Genomic DNA, 17,612 nt, shown 5'->3' on the forward strand with positions numbered 1-17,612 from the left:
AATACGGACAAACTCAACTGCTGAGTTTAAATTGACCTGTGCTTGGTTGTTTCAAACCATTGATGTGTCAAATATGGGTTGTTTTTTAGTGTGTCGATTAGATTCAAACAGTGCATGTGCCATTATGTTCACAAAGATACGAGATGTCAAAAACATTAATGGCAACAAAAGGCATGATTATTGTATAGTGCAGTTAGTTTCATTTAATATTACATGTAGATTGGCCATAATGCGAATAGTATGTTGCATAAATCAGACTACCTTATTGAATTTAACAGATTCAGTGTGTTTGCATCTTAAATTCTGGTGGAAACAATAGAAAAAGTGGACTTTTTAAAATAGTGAGTGCACCATTTTGTAACCCTTAAAATGTAAAATTAAATGCTAATTTAATCACATTAGAGTTGTAGTGCTAGACAAAAGGCCTTTTAATATTTGCATATGGAAGCATTGTTTAATGACTCAGTATGCTTATACATAATGAGCAAACCAATGTTTAGATCATGTCTTCGTGGGCCACACCACTTTCTGTTATATTTAACACCCTCAGTGTTTTATTTGCTAGTAAAACAGAATTAAAATTTCACCTGTCTTAAAATCCATCTTATTACTGTCAGCATACTTAAGTGAATAAAACCTAAGATGATAGGTGAATTATATTAAGTTAAGATGCCCGGGCATAATATTTATAAGTTACTCTCTGGAATTTATCCAGATGCAGAAGGTTCTGTTACTTGATGTCCTCGGATATGAAGTTCTTGGTTTAATAAAACATTTCTGTTTTCTTTTACTTTCATCGTTATTGGGAACAGACACAAAGGTTTCGGCTAAAAGCCTTCCTCGGTGTACTGAACAATTCGATCCAAAGATTGACGCACCAAAATAAAAACCACCCAGTAATGGAAGAGCGCAGTGCAAACGGAATTATTAAATAATAATAGGCTTTGACATCTGTTCTCACATATTGAATTACAAGCAAATTTTACATACAGTATATGCATACATTTCTAAAGTGGAAAGGGAGCCATTGTTCTCTGTTTGTTCATTGTTCTGTAATTTTGGTGGTAGCTCATTAGTTAGTCCATTTAAGGAGAGACTCAACAATAGTTTACAGTGCATGAACTGTAGGCAATAACTTTTTACACCACACACACACACACACACACACACACACACACACACACACACACACACACACACACACACACACACACACACATACAAATACAACATCAGCAGCTATGTCTCTGCCAGTTGCCCATAGTAACAGCTGAGATCCTTGATTACAATAATTACCCAGCCAAATATAAATAAATCTGTCTGATTTAAAGGCAATTTAAGGGCCAGATCTGAACATTCATTAGTTTAACGCAAGTTTGTGTGGCAGTCTTAAAAAGTAGATTCCTTGTCGAAGTCACTGGTGTAGTGTGGAGTGCTCTGAGACGTAGCGCAGATGCGCTTTCGACAACCAACCCTTGCTCTCCACCCTTTACTTTCTTGTTCTCTCTTTACTTTCTTTCAGTTAAAGGCAAAAATAATCCCGAAATAATTTAACAAAAAGACAACAGACAAAAAAAAAATATATTCTAACAGAAATACCAGAAAACATACACAACCCCCTTCTCCAGACCTCAACCCAAAAGTACTTTCCACAGACATATTTATACGTTTTTTACTAAACATAGAATAACAGTTTTGGAGAAAGGAAATAAAATGATACAATTTTTTTTTTTCAAAAAACAACATTTTATACAACCCCAAAACAGAAAAAGTTGGGACACTGTAGAAATTGTGAGTAAAAAAGGAATGTAATAATTTACAAATCTCATAAACTTATATTTTATTCACAATGGAATATAAATAACATATCAAATGTAGAAAGTGAGACATTTTGAAATTTCATGCCAAATATTGGCTCATTTTGGATTTCATGAGAGCTACACATTCCAAAAAAAGTTGGGACAGGTAGCAAATAAGAGGCCAGAAAAGTTAAATGTACATATAAGGAACAGCTGGATGAGGACCAATGTTTAGAAATAGGAATGTTGTCCTATTCTTGTCTTATACAGGCTTCTAGTTGCTCAACCCTCTTAGGTCTTCTTTGTTGCATCTTCCTCTTTACGAAGCACTGAATGTTTTCTTTGGGTGAAAGATCTTGACTGCAGGCTGGCCATTTCAGTACCCTTTTTCTACACAGCCATGATGTTGTAATTGATGCAGTAAGTGGCCTGGCATTGTCATGTTTGAAAATGCAAGGTCTTCCCTGAAAGAGACGACATCTGAATGGGAGCATATGTTGTTCTAGAACTTGGATAACCTTTCAGCATTGATGGTGCCTTTCCAGATGTGTAAGCTGCCCATGCCACACGCACTCATGCAACCCCAAACCATCAGAGATGCAGGCTTTTGAAATGAGCGCTAATAACAACTTGGGTTGTCATTGTCCTCTTTAGTCCGGATGAAATGGCGTCCCAGTTTTCCAAAAAGAACTTCAAATTTTGATTCGTTGGACACAGAACAGTTTTCCACTTTGCCACAGTCCATTTTAAATGAGCCTTGCCCAGGGAAAATGCCTGCGCCTCTGGATCATGTTTAGATATGGCTGCTTTTTGACCTATAGAGTTTTAGCTGGCAACGGCGAATGACACGGTGGATTGTGTTTAACAACAATGTTTTCTGGAAGTATTCCAGAGCCCATGTTATGATTTCCATTACAGTAGCATTCCTGTATGTGATGCAGTGCCATCTAAGAGCCCGAAGATCACGGGCATCCAGTATGGTTTTCCAGCCTTGACCCTTACGCACAGAGATTGTTCCAGATTCTTTAAACCTTTGAATGATATTATGCACTGTAGATGATGATAACTTCTATCTCTTTGCAATTTTCTCTGAGAAACTCAGAAAACTATTTTTCGCTGCAGCATTGGGTGAGTCAGTGATTCTCTGCCCATCTTGACCTCTGAGAGACACTGCCACTTTGACAGGCTCTTTTTATACCCAATCACGTTGCCAATTGACCTAATAAGTTGCAAATTAGTCCTAAAGCTGTTCCTTATATGTACATTTAAATTTTCTGGCCTCTTATTGCTACCTGTCCCAACTTTTTTTGGAATGTGTAGCTCTCATGAAATCCAAAATGAGCCAATATTTGGCATAACATTTCAAAATATCTCACTTTCAACATTTGATATGTTATCTATATTCTATTGTGAATAAAATATAAGTTTATGAGATTAGTAAATTATTCCATTACTTTTTCTGATTTGGGGTTGTACTTTAGGGTATTCCTAAATCTTTTATTTAGTTTCAGACACATTTTTAAGAGTCTTTTTCAGAACAGTATGTTTTTTTGGCTGAAATTAACCCATATTAAACAAATCCTTGTGCTAATTTGAGTCTTAAAAAATTATGACAGTAATACAATAACTGGTTCAAAACATATACAGTACTGTGCAAAAGTCTTAGGCCACCATGCCAGAATTAGATTTATTGTTAGTGATCATATATATTTGTTTCTCAGACTCTTTAATAGAACACATCCAAAAAATACAGGAAATGTGTGTATATGTGACATATGTCAAATTTATTTGGACAAAAATTATGTGTCCAAAACAACAAGGTTACTAAAAACAAAGTTTTCTGTGTTTTTTCAGATATACAGTGCTGTGCAAAAGTCTTAGGCCACCACCACCAGACTTGTTGTTTTAAAGTTTTAACGTCCATACATATTTATTTTTTAAATCTACTTTATTAAGAACCAAAAATACAGGAAATATGTACAAAAAAAATTTAAAATTTAGTTTTCAGGACTAAATGTCGTCTTTAGGCTTCGTCTGTGTTTTGGCACTAAACACATCTTGAGTGGTTTTGAGCAGAATGAAGTAAAAAAAACCTAATTTCTTTAAAATTAGAAATTAGGATTTCATTTTATTTAGATTTAAGAGATCCTGCAGTTTCCTGCTATTGCCCAAGTGGAAGTGGAGTTTACCCTAAAAACTTGACACATCAGTTTACATTTTTATACAGTTTTAATACTATATCATATTACATATTGGGGACACATTTTGTTCAATTTACACTTAGAATAGTGAAACTAATAAAGCACTTTAAACTGATTAATACAATGTCTTGGGTTATTGGAGCCTCCATGTAGTAGTTCAAGACTATAGGAATTTGCAATAGGAATTTCCATCCCTTAAAAAATGGTTAATTTAAACCAATGGTTATTTTATCCAACAATGCACTGTAAAAAATAAAAAGGCATTTGATGTTCCTCAAGTACTCAGGATATTTGAAGCAACCTTACATTTTTACAATATGGGTTGAAACATCCCAGCATTTTTGGAGTGCAAAAAGAGAGAATGTAAAGTTGTCAGCGTGCACTACCTGTAAATCTGCTCAGATTTTCACCAGCACACCTGTTCCACAGAGAGCAGCAGACAGTCAGTGAAAACACACCACTCGTATCCTCTCATTATTAGGGGTCAAGCCCCGAAGGGGCGAAGACCCCTATTGTATTTGTTAGTTTTCTTATTATTATTATTAGGGGTCAAGCCCCGAAGGGGCGAAGACCCCTATTGTATTTGTTAGTTTTCTTATTATTATTATTCTTCTTCTTCTTCTTCTTCTTCTTCTTCCGCCATTGCGGTCTATGGCAGCCCATAGAACCGTACGTAGGAAAGTTATGAAATTTGGCACACTGATAAAGGACAGTCCAAATATTATCCACAGCAAATTTGGAGTCTCTATCTCAAACCCGCTAGCGCCACCAACAGTCCAAAGTTGCACTTATGTTTTTGCTTATAACTTTTGATCCGTAAGTCCTAGAAACGAAATTCTTGTTTCCTCTGATTCCTTGGCTCACGACGATTCGATTGGACCCTATGACGTCATTTTCCGTCATGAAAATTTTTCCGCCATTTTGAATTATTCGTAAAACCTACTTTTGCGAACTCGTCCTAGAGTTTTTACCCGATTGCCGCGAAAATTGGTATGTAGCATCTAGAGACCCTCACGGCAAAAAGTTATTAAAAGAATTTTGATGAACCAATCCGTTGTCGTAAAGCGTGTCAACAAATTTTACGTAGAGCGCAAAAAAACAGATTTTAGGCTGTATCTTCGTCAAACTTAGGCCTATTGACACGACACTTGGTACTTGTGATGCCAGTCAGGAACTGAGTGTGCTTGCACAGTTTCGTCGCAGCGCCACCTAGTGGCCAGACAGATATTTTATACACTTATAACTTTGGCTGCGATCAATGTATTTTGACGGGACTTGATTTTTAGGAGTCCTGAGCAGTCGCCGAGTCCAACGATACCAAACATGCCAGATTTCGTCTTACGGTTAGCCCTGTGCATTAATATAGCGCTTAAAAAACACGCGCGAATAACTCCGCGAGCGTTATTCCGATCGACTCGAAAACACCATAGGAAGAACATTGCATTACCTTCTGAACAAAAAGTTCTATTGGCGTTATATTAAAATTTTCATCAGAAAAGGCCGAAAATTGCAAAAAACGAAAAATTACCTTTAAAATTTGTGGTTTTTACACATAAATGATTATAACTTCGCAACGAAAAGAGATTTTTTCACCAGATTTGATACGCTGATGTATGAGCAGAGTCTGAGGCTACACAAAAAAATTGGTATGCCTGAACCACTAGGTGGCCCTATAATTGAACAAAATATTTCATATCAAGCAAGCCCTATGGTCATACAACTGATTATTTGCCGAACTAAAGTGTATAGTCATGAAACTAGCTAGATGTAACGCAGTTATGACCTGAGGTTGCATGCACAAATTTTGTCATTGCGCCACCTACTGGTTTTGAGATAGAATATGGCATTTTTTGCCTAAAACTACTGCAACAACACATCTAAAACCATGAGTCATCATGGATTATTCCTTTCATGGCTTTGACTATAATCACTAGTGGATGTCCATTTACTCTCTAGCAATCAATGAGAATACGTTATCAACTGTTTTTGGAAAAGCTTTTTCTCTGCATCAGAACATCGCAGAGACATGGGGATGGCCTCTTTTGACTCTTTTAACTTGTTGTAACATGTTGTGACCCATGTTTGCCCACTGTAAGCATCACATACATGTCCTTCAGTGCTCTAATGTTCCATGATTGTCAATAACCGAAGGACAGTTGCAGTAGACAAGAACATAGATTATTTTTGTTGATTACTTTGCATTTTTTCATCTGAAATCATTAGGTTTACCTAAGTTCTTCAGTCTGCTTATCCAAACGCAACTTTACATCCTTCTGTGCCCTTTTCGGCTTGACCCCGGTGATTGCTGCTTGCAGCTATATTAATAATTATTCTGCTTCTTCTTCTTCTTCTTCTTCTTCTTCTTCCGCCATTGCGGTCTATGGCAGCCCATAGAACCGTACGTAGGAAAGTTATGAAATTTGGCACACTGATAAAGGACAGTCCAATGTGTCCCCACAGCAAATTTGGAGTCTCTATCTCTAACCCGCTAGCGCCACCAACAGTCCAAAGTTGAACTTATGTTTTTGCTTATAACTTCTGATCCGTAAGTCCTAGAAACAAAATTCTTGTTTCCTCTGATTCCTTGGCTCAAGACGATTCGATTGGACCCTATGCCGTCATTTTCCGTCATTAAAATTTTTCCGCCATTTTGAATTATTCGTAAAACCTACTTTTGCGAACTCGTCCTAGAGTTTTTACCCGATTGCTGCGAAAATTGGTATGTAGCATCTAGAGACCCTCACGGCAAAAAGTTATTAAAAGAATTTTAATAAACCAATCCGTTGTCGTATAGCGTGTCAACAAATTTTACTTAGAGCGCAAAAAAACTGATTTTAGGCTGTATCTTCGTCAAACTTAGGCCTATTGACACGACACTTGGTACTTGTGATGCCAGTCATAAACTGAGTGTGCATGCACAGTTTCGTCGCAGCGCCACCTAGTGGCCAGACAGATGATTTATACACCTATAACTTTGGCTGCGATCAACGTATTTTGACGGGACTTGATTTTTAGGAGTCCTGAGTAGTCGCCGAGTCCAACGATACCAAACATGCCAGATTTCGCTTTACCGTTAGCCCTGCGCAGCAAAACAGCACTTAAAAAACACGCGCGAATATCTCCGCGAGCGTTATTCCGATCGACTCGAAAACACCATAGGAAGAATATTGCATTACCTTCTGAACAAAAAGTTCTATTGGCGTTATATTAAAATTTTCATCAGAAATGGCCGAAAATTGCAAAAAACGAAAAATTACCTTTAGATTTTGTGGTTTTTACACATAAATGGTTATAACTTCGCAACGAAAAGAGATTTTTTCACCAGATTTGATACGCTGATGTATGAGCAGAGTCTGAGGCCACACAAAAAAATTGGTATGCCTGAACCACTAGGTGGCCCTATAATTGAACAAAATATTTCATATCAAGCAAGCCCTATGGTCATACAACTATTTCTTTGCCGAACTAAAGTGTATAGTCATGAAACTAGCTAGATGTAACGCAGTCATGACCTGAGGTTGCATGCACGATTCTGTCATAGCGCCCCCTAGTGGTTTGGAGATAGAAAATAGCTATTTTTGCATAAATCTACTGCAACAGCACATCTAAAACCATGAGTCATCATGGATTATTCTTTTCATGGCTTTGACTATAATCACTGGTGGTTGCCAATTCACTCCCTAGCAATCAATGAGAATACCTTATCAACCGTTTTGCAAAAGCTATATCTCTGCATCAGAACATCGTATAAACATGAGGGTGATCTCTTTTGACTCATTAACAACACTGTAACATTTTGAGAGCTGAGAATTGCCACTGCAAGCACCACTCATTTTAACGTCAGTGTTCTGGTTATCAATGCTCGTCGAAAGAGAGGGAGAGATTTCACTAAATGAGAACACAGCTTTTTTGCTGATAACTGTTATATTGTTTTGTCTGAAATCAAGAGATTTTCCTAGACTCTTTAAACTGCTCATCCGAAGTCAACTTTACGTTCTGCTGTGCCCTTTTTGGCTTGACCCCGGTGATTGCTGCTTGCAGCTATATTTATTATTATTATTATTAGGCAGCAGTACTGTTTTTCTGAGTGCAGTCATCACCAATGACCTCTGCTGCCTCTACAACAGAATGTAAATTAATCCTGGCAGCCCAGACATAGGATGAAATTAAAGCTTTTTTAAGTGTACTCGTGTACAAGCCTGTTTCTGATTCATGTGGTGTTTTAAAAAGCACCCATTGTTATGGTACTGTAATAACAGCACTGCAAAGTACAGTATTGTTGGTATCCTTCATGTCTTGTTACTGTAATTATTATGAACATATTGTTTTATTATATTGCTGTTGTTACATTTTAAAGCAATAAGCAACTCAAGTCTGTTCATTATGGTGATAAAGGGGGTTTTAACACTTCCCTGTGGTAAAGTCACTGTAAGTCATGGACCCCTAGGGCTTATTGCTTTGTTATTTTCTTTATTTATTATGAAAATGAAACAAACACTCACGTTTAGTTTTTGTGTTACTCATTCTATAACAATATGACTGCCATTTGTTTCCAAAATGGTGGTGATCATATTTCCATTTCATGTCTTTTTCAGTTGCCTGTCTGCCTGTCTTTTTGTGTCCTCCATATTGAACTGTCATCCATTCTTATCCCGGGCTCTGATTGGTCAGACAGGTGTTGGATCAGTGTCGGTAATCCATCCTCCATTCCATGTCTTCAATTAAGCTGTACTTGTTCACTAGTTTTTATCAGGCATGTTTGTTTTAGGTGATACTTTATCAACTGTCCTCCATTTTGCGTCAGGTAACTATGGTGAGAGCGGCATGGAAGCTTTTAAGGAGTTGGCAGCAGAGGAGGGTCTTTGTATCGCCCACTCCGATAAGATCTACAGTAACGCTGGAGAAAAACACTTTGACCGTCTGCTTAAGAAACTGCGCGAGCGACTGCCTAAAGCCCGTGTGGTGGTCTGCTTCTGTGAGGGAATGACTGTGCGCGGGTTGCTGATGGCCATGCGACGTCGTGGTGTTTTTGGAGAGTTTCAACTTATTGGGAGGTAAGACTTAAAACAGTTTTATGCCATCTAAAACCGCATCACTCAGAATGCTTAGCTGTGTCTGTTTTTTGTTAAATTATGTTAAGAGCAAAAATAGCAGGTCTTGGAGAGACACAGAGGGTAAAGAAGTCAAAACGACACCCACGATTTCTTGCTCACGGATATTTATATATCACAACTGATTCATTATTTGCGTGGTGCAAAAGACATTTGGTTATTGTCTGCGAAATAAACAAGTACACTGCAAAAAATGAATTAAGAAAAAAGTTCTTAGTATTTTTGTCTTGTTTTTAGTAAAAATATCTAAAAATTCTTAAATTAAGATGCTTATTCTTGATGAGCAAAATGACCCAAGAAATAAGTCTAGTTTTTAGACCAAAAATATCAAATGTAAGTGATTCTGTGCATAAAACAAGCAAAAAAATCTTGAACATTTTACTTAAACACTAAATTCAAGAAAAATTAGCTTACCCCATTTGCAGATTTTTTTGCTTGTTTTATGCACAAAATCACTTAAATTTGATATTTTTGGTCTAAAAACTATAATCATTTTCTTGGGTCGTTTTGCTCATCAAGAAAAAGCATCTTAATGTAATAATTCTTAGATATTTTTACTGAAAATACGACAAAAATACTACTTTTTTGCAGTGTGTATGGTTCATTCAGTGCAAAACAGTGACTTTCTAACTTTGTATTCTTGTCTTGTTTTCAATAGAAATATTAAAAAATTCTTAAATCAAGATGTATTTTACAAGCAAAAATATCTGCCAATGGGATGAGAAAAAAAATCTTGAAATAAGATTTCTTTTTTCTTAAACACTTAATTCAAGCTAAATTTTCTCGCCCCATTGGCAGTTATTTTTGCTTGTTTTAAGCACAAATTCACTTTAATTGTATATTTTTTGTCTACAAACTAGAATTATTTTCTTAGGTAATTTTGCTTGTTAAGAAAATACAACTTGATTAAAGAATTTTTAGAAATTTCTACTGAAAACAAGACAAAAATACTAAGTTAGAAAGTCATTTTTTGCAGTGTTGGATGATGTGTTCAATAATTATTTAACAATACTGTAAATTATTTGTTTATGGAATGGCATTCAGAAAATAAATGTATTTCCTGACAGAGGTTTGGAAAATCAGAAGTCTTTTTGCCTGTCAATTTTTATCCGTGTGAACAGGGCATCCTCTATATATGAGATCATTAGCCATGGCAAGTTGATTCGGTGGCAACAGTAAAAAACTGTAAAAAAAAGTTGGTTTAACTTAAAAAAAGTACTTTACCTGATTGCCTTAAAATTTTGAGTTAATTCAACTTAAAAATATTAATTGACACAAAAACTTTAAGTCAACCAATATTTTTAATTTAAATTGTTACTTACTTTTTAAGTTGAACCAACAAATCATTTTTTATATTATGAGTCTTAAAAAGTTTGCTTGCTAAATTGGCATGTCCATATATGCTATTTCTTTTGGGTAAGGAAAAGGAGACTTCGGAATGCTTAGAAATGACTGCGTTCCGACTGAATATACACGTTTCCAGGGAAACCAGATGAGCTTGAATATGGACGTTGTGAACAGAGGTTCACACTTTTCATCATTAATGAATCATTTGTGATTCAGGAGCTGGCTCGCAAGTTCTTGTAATCTGCATGTCTTTGTCTTACACTGTGTGACTTTGAATGTGTATGCATGTATGTGCCAGAGAAGGGAGGTCACTTTATTTTAGAGTGCCGTGGAGAAATGCTGTAGGCAGAGTATTAAATATTCAATCTCACAGTCTCTCGGGAATCGTATCCGACACCAAATAACTGTGGCTGGCAAGAGAAAGACGCTCTTTGGATTTTCTTTATTTTAAAATCTGTCATGTTGTCACTAATGACTTGAAAATTTAAAATGTGCCAGCCATTATTTATTTTAATGGTTATTGGCACTTGGTTTTTGGCACTAGAAGTGGACGAAGACATCGGCGTTGCATTATGAATAAGATATTATAGTTCTTCTCCAAAGGCTGTTCTCAGAACGGTCCGATTGTCAGATAGTAATTTGGTGCAGCACTGGCTAACATTCCCGGACAGATTCCTTTGCAGATTTGAAGATCTGGAAATGAAGTGTAGCAGCTATCTTGTTTAATCTTTATCAAGGCAACATCTATAGCCCACCCACATATAATCACAGGCAGGCCATCGGATTCAGCAAACAGACTTTCTAGGTCAAAACAGTGTGTCCGGAGTATGGCTTATCATCTTATTTTGTATTTGCATGACCCTTTCACCTTTCAATTGGGTAATAATGAATGAATGTGTGATTTATCAGTACTTAATAAAAAAGCAAGAGCAAGCAAGATAAAATAGAAAGTAATTTACATCATGTATAGCCATGATAATGCTATATCTATACCTTAAAGGGGACATATCATAAAAATCTGACTTTTTCCATAATTAAGAGCTATAATTGGGTCCCCAGTGCTTTTATCAACTTAGAAAATGTGAAAAAGATCAACTCAATAACTTAGTTTTGGTAAACCATTCTCTGCCAGCATGTGAAAAAATAGGTCACTGAAATTTGGCTCCCCTTGTGATGTCAGAAGGGCATAACACCACCCCTTAATCTGCACTATCCAACCACAGCACTGCAATTAAGTGTAGAGATCAGCTCATTTGCATTTAAAAGGACACACACAAAACAGCATATTTTTTGCTTACGCCTACAAAGTGGCAATTTTAAAATGCTATAATAAATTATCTAAATGGTATTTTGAGCTAAAACTTCACATATGTACTCTGGGGACACCAAAGATTTATTTCACATCTTAAAAAAGCCTTGTAAATGTCCCCTTTAAAGCCAAGAAAGTTGATGATGTATATCTGATTAAGAGATGGAGTGGGGGAGGAGGAACTGAAAGCGAGAGAGCGGCACATAAAGACAGAGCGATAAATAGAGCGAGTACATTTGAACTGCACTTCGATGATTGACAAAATGTTCAGCGTTAATCTCTATCTAGAGTACACTGTCAGAGAAAATGGTCAAAAATGGTCCCTATCTGTCACTGGGGCGTTACCCTTTCAAAAATTACCCCTTTGCACCATTATAATGGTACCAAAGAGTTCATATTAGTACCTCAAGAGTACATTTTGGTACCAAATGTATACATATATGTACCTAGATGGGACCTTTTGAAAAAGTACTGCCCCAGTGACAGCTTGGGATCATTTTTTCTGACGATTTTTACCACAATTTTTCTATCTAGAGACTAATTGCTGATGATGTAAAAGATTTATTGTATTGTAGGGCAAAATTGCCAGACTTTGAATGTTTGGTGTATAAAAAAATCACACAGTATGCATATTTGTTTATGTATGCATGCTGTTTATCCAGAGACCGTTCATTTTGAAAAAAAACCAGACAGTGCAATTTTCTACAACACCAGAAAAAAACTGTAATTTTTAATCAACATGATCAGTCTTGCTGGGAGTTTGCCTAGAACACTTATTACATTGGATTGCCTAAAATAGTCAAGCTACACTGGACACAATCTTTGCCTCTCTCTCTCTTAATGAAGAAATTACTAGAGTTTAGCCGCAATATTTCTTGCACCTTTGTCAGAGTCCCATTATAGAGATATTTTCATAGGAACAAATTGTCTTGCTCTCAGGACAGAGACATGAAATATCAGCTCTTTAGCATTTCAGTTTTGTTTGTTTAAAGTGCTGACAACACTCTAAATGAAATGTTTACCGAAAGCACTATCCTTTGTGCATTGTGTTTCCCCAGTCCCAACTCTACAAGTCCAATAAATCTTTAGTGTTTTCCTCTGAACACTCATTGCACATTGTTTGCAGTATACGATAGTAGCATCCTGAGGAAAAACACGAAATGTTGCTTTGAAATTACCAAGCTGTTCTGGTGAGTGGTTTTTTGGGAAATTACTATGCAGAGATTTTTTTGGTGGTTGCAAGGATATTGCTTGGTGGTTGATATGATGTACTCGTAATCTGAAAGTAATTTTCTCAATAGACGTTTGAGATGCCTGGCTGAAAAACTGTTCAAATTTGTTTTGCCTAATGTGTTTTGCTGGTCTCTCAGTCTGGCCAACCTGGCAAATCTTCCAGCGTGAATAGATGAAAGTGCCCAAAAATCATCTAAACAGTTTGTCTGTGACACAAATTATGCAGCGCCTCGGCAAGTACTAATAAACATTCTCAGATTTCCAGCTCCACATCCCACCCAAACCCCTCTCTTTAATTAGCATCACACTGCCTCACAGCTCATCCTGTGAGAATATTGCAGGAACTTTTATTTGCATAATCAGTTGTCATCTTGGCATTGTTCTGGAAATGTGTCTTTCTTAATGGAGAGAAATGTACATTCTTATCAATGCCACAGTTAGTAGACAGTTTGGGCAGCCTGTACCAGTTGCTGGTAATGTTTGGGTGTTCGTCAGTATTATGAAACCTTATTAGGAGGGAGACGATTATCATAGGGAAGAAGAGTGACTGCGGTCTTTGTAACAGACTTTGAAACTGGTGTGAAAAAATAGCATAAGCAGCTCTTTCCTTTTGGCTTCAGATGAGCAGCCACCTGCTGTTCCCGACCGCACCAACTTACTATAAGTTCTGTCTTTTCCAAAGCCACACTCTTAAAAATAAAGATGCCTCGCAATGCCATAGAAAAGCATTTTTTTTTTGTCTGTATAGACGGTTTTAGCAGTAACAACATAAACAAATGTAACTTCTGGTAAACTTCCACAAAGAATCAATAACAACAGAGTCTGTTTGTATTGACCAAAAGGTTCTTTAGATTATGTCAAGTCAAGTAAACAGTGAAGCAAAACAATGTTCCTCTACACTAAAAGAAAATTTTGACAAAATATGTACCCCAGCTGTCACTATAGCCATACCTTTTAAAAAAATTAACAGCATTGCACCTAAAGAGTTCATATGTGACAAAACCATATGTCATATGTCGCATGGGCATATTTGTAGCAATAGCCAACAATAAATTGTATGGGTCAAAATGATGTTTTTTTTTATGCCAAAAATCATGTTCCATGAAGATATTTTGTACATTTCCTACCGTAAATATATAAAACATTTAATTTTCATTAGAAGGACTTCATTTGGACAGCTTTAAAGATGATTTCTTTACTTTTTAAATTTTTTGCACCCTCAGATTTTAGATTTTCAGATAGTTGTATCTTGGCCAAATATTGTCTTATTCTAACAAACCATACATCAATGGAAAGCATATTCATTCAGCAAAAAATGGTCCTTATGACTGGTTTTATGGTACAGGGTCACATATTAGTACCTAAGAGGTACATATTGCTATCATATAAAGCTTATTAGTAGGGGAGAGCACTAGAGGCTCTATCTCAAAAATCAAATAGCCACTTTGTGTGACGACTTCTTCTATAGTCAACTTCGTGTTCACATGTGGTCAAGATCGCTCTAATCTGACGTTAGCACAATTTTCTTATTTTTTTGGCTTAAAGGTCCTATTCTTTTCGTGTTTTTGAAGCTTTGGTTGTGTTTACAGTGCGCAATATAACATGTGTTCATGTTTCACGTGTAAAAAAAAAACGCGGTATTTTTCACACAATTAACTTCTCTGTATAGCGCTGTTTTCACTGTCCTCAAAACAGGCTAATGTCTTCCTTGTTCTATGAAGTCACTCCTTCAGAAATACGTATCTAGCTCTGATTGTGATTCGATAGCAGCTTAGCTTGCCGTTAGCTTAGCTGGCGACTGACGTATTCCTGTGGGCGGAGTTTAGTAAAAAACTGTTCTAGTGACGTCATTAAAGCAGGGCTGTAGTCCAAACCGGCCATTCACTGTATAGGCTTTGAAAGGCGAATTCTCTTAAAGAAAATATATCGTCTGGCAGTGAACTTTGAGCTTTATCATTTTACAGGTATTATTTATGCTATTATAGCAGCATTACGTGACCTTTAAAAAGTAAACAAATGTGCACTTTATATTTTTTATGCAATAAAACTTTGTTAGTTATGAATGTTAAAAACTGTTATTTTGTACAAAATAGAGGAAACAATAACATAATTAGGAGACATTTTAGCACCAACAAGTTCACCTTTTAAATAAACAAAGGAAAGAAAGAAATGGTTTTGTTAAGAATCTTTGACTGAAATGTTCTTTGGAGAACCAACATTAGTTGGCATCGCTGCAAAAAAAAACTTTTGTGGCAACTTTATTTTAAAAAATGCACACAAATGTTAACAACAATCAGTTGACTAAATTGAGTCAATGCCCTTCTAAAGGGGGTTGCACACCGGACGTGCAGCTCAGCGCTATTCTTAAAAAATCAAACACATTGTTTTCTATGAGTATACGCACTTTGGCGCCAACAGGTGGCGCCTGTCCGCGGCGCCCAGCTAAGACTCAGGAAGTTTCTCAAATCCCTGTCATGCCACAGAGCGCCACTCACATAGTTTAACCTTAAATAACATCATATTTGTCCCAAATCCTTAACGATTAACATTGGCTGCTTACGTATATTTTGCATTTTGAAGTAGACGCTATTTGACTAAGCTTGCGCTATTTAATGTGCACTTTCGCTGTACGATACTTTCGAGTTGTCCTAGACGCGGTGCAGCGCTGAGCCGCGCATCCGTTGTGCGACCTCTTTAAAGCAACACCAAAGAGTTTGGGCTCTTTGCTCCCCCTACAGGTTAGAAGCGTAATTGTCCATTACCCACTGTCATAAATACTGAGGCATAGCTGGCTCTGATTGGATTGTAGGTCTGCCGTAAAGCAAGTTTTTGTAGTATTCACTCGGTCTACAGGACCACTACCCGACGTTTGGAAACTTCTTTAGTGCGGTTTTGGCCGATAGAGGGCTGCAAAGCGAATGTGAAAGTGCTGTTCACCCTGTTTAGAGTGGATGAACGACTGAAACTGTTTTGGAAGCGTTATTTTAAGGTAAAAAAAACTCTTTGGTGTTGCTTTAAGAATATTGGACACCGACACTGAATCATATTTTGTCCCAAAATGTGGTGTCTGGCCAGCTTCTGCACCCATGTGGCCTGTATTTGAGGACAAGTTTGTGCTGAAGCTAGGCACCATTCCCGACTTGGTTTGTAAGGAAGTGGGTCATTTACTCAAAGGTGTGCAAACTCTCCAACTAGATTTTCTTTTGATTGTTTTATCATGTAGAGAATTGGATTCAGTATTGCATATATTATCTATGGCCTTCTTGTAGATGTTAGTGTGTGTGTGTGTAAATATAGTCGGTTTGCCAAAGATCTGCTCTTGTAAAGCTCTGTGAAGGCTAATACTTGGGAAACATCCTTTTCTTATTAGCCCTCCATTTTGAACGTATTAAAAGATTTATGAGAGAGAGAGAGAGAGAGAGAGAAAGAGAGAGAGAGAAAGAGAGAGAGAAAGAGAGAGAGAGAGAGGTTTAGCTGGGATTTGTGTGTGTGCCTATGAAGGTCCCACATTTTTAAATGGGTTTAGTGGTGTAGAGACAGAAGGAGAGAAATGCTGTTTTAGAGGGGTTGTATCTCTTTAACCATGTCATATATGCATGTGGCTGGAGCACAGATTGAGTGTAAATAAGGTTATATATTAACTTTTTACACATTTTGATTGCATTTCTAGCAAGAAATTATTATTGTAGTTTTCAAAAATGGGATTAGATACCACAAAGGCGTGCTCTTTTTATATTTCAAACAGAATTTGGTTATGCTGCCTATGAAGGCTGTCTGAATGCATTTTCCCGGCATGCTGCCAAAGTCATTGCCTCATGAGGCAACGAGGCAATAAGTCAGCTGCCTTTGTTTTCGGACGCAGCCCAAGTCTCCCATACATATTTGGTGTTGTAGAAATTAATAAATAGCAAATATATGTCAAATATTTTTTATGAGCTATTTAAATGGATCACTGTGAAACCTGAGGTTCTGTTGTGTTTCACAAACAACCTCTGAGGTCAACCCAAGTTTTTAAGGTTCAATTAAACACAGCAAAACTACATCAAAGTGGGGAGAGCCTGCAGGCATCCCAACAGCCCTGTCACTGGAGCTGTATTACACCATATCCCTACGGACCTAAAGCACATACTCAGAATGCTGCTGTTAGGTTTGAGAGGTTGAGTCTATGCAGTTTTATCCCATGTGAATTAAAAAGAGAATGACACTGTAATGTTTCAGGAGTGAATGGACTAATTTGGGCTGTTTAGACAAAAAAGGTATATGTATGCATGCATGCATGACGGTTTGTGATGTGTGTACAGTATCGGTGTGTGAGAAGGAGAATGATGAAGAGGAATACAGGCTGATGAAAGCTGGTGTGGGGGGCAACAGCAGACGTAATGGGGGCTTCAAGCAGCAACACTCCTTGTGAAACACACATAAGCCAGGCTGCTGCTAACTGGAACGCCATGAATTAGTAAAGGCTTCTGGATGAGTTGTAATGGCCCTTAGCCTAAGCCTGCACTGTCTTACGCTGTCCTCCAGAGAGGATCTGGCAACAGTAAAGCACACAAGCACAGTCTACTGGATTTGAATAAGAGAGGAGAAGAGACATAAATAGGAGTAGCAATGG

The 17,612-nt window shown here is 37.1% G+C and overlaps 1 protein-coding gene across 4 annotated transcripts in view; it reads left to right on the forward strand.

Moving 5' to 3' along the window:
• Positions 1 to 17,612, forward strand: part of grm1a (glutamate receptor, metabotropic 1a) — a 38,790-nt gene that overhangs the window by 1,931 nt on the left and 19,247 nt on the right. For all 4 annotated transcript variants that reach the window (XM_065256772.1, XM_065256776.2, XM_065256773.1 and 1 more), the window contains exon 3: positions 8,805 to 9,054. In XM_065256772.1, the coding sequence (XP_065112844.1) occupies positions 8,805 to 9,054 (250 nt within the window). The remainder of the gene's footprint in view (positions 1 to 8,804; positions 9,055 to 17,612) is intronic.

This window comes from Paramisgurnus dabryanus, chromosome 12, assembly GCF_030506205.2.
Source record: "Paramisgurnus dabryanus chromosome 12, PD_genome_1.1, whole genome shotgun sequence".
In the NCBI taxonomy this organism is placed as follows: domain Eukaryota; kingdom Metazoa; phylum Chordata; class Actinopteri; order Cypriniformes; family Cobitidae; genus Paramisgurnus; species Paramisgurnus dabryanus.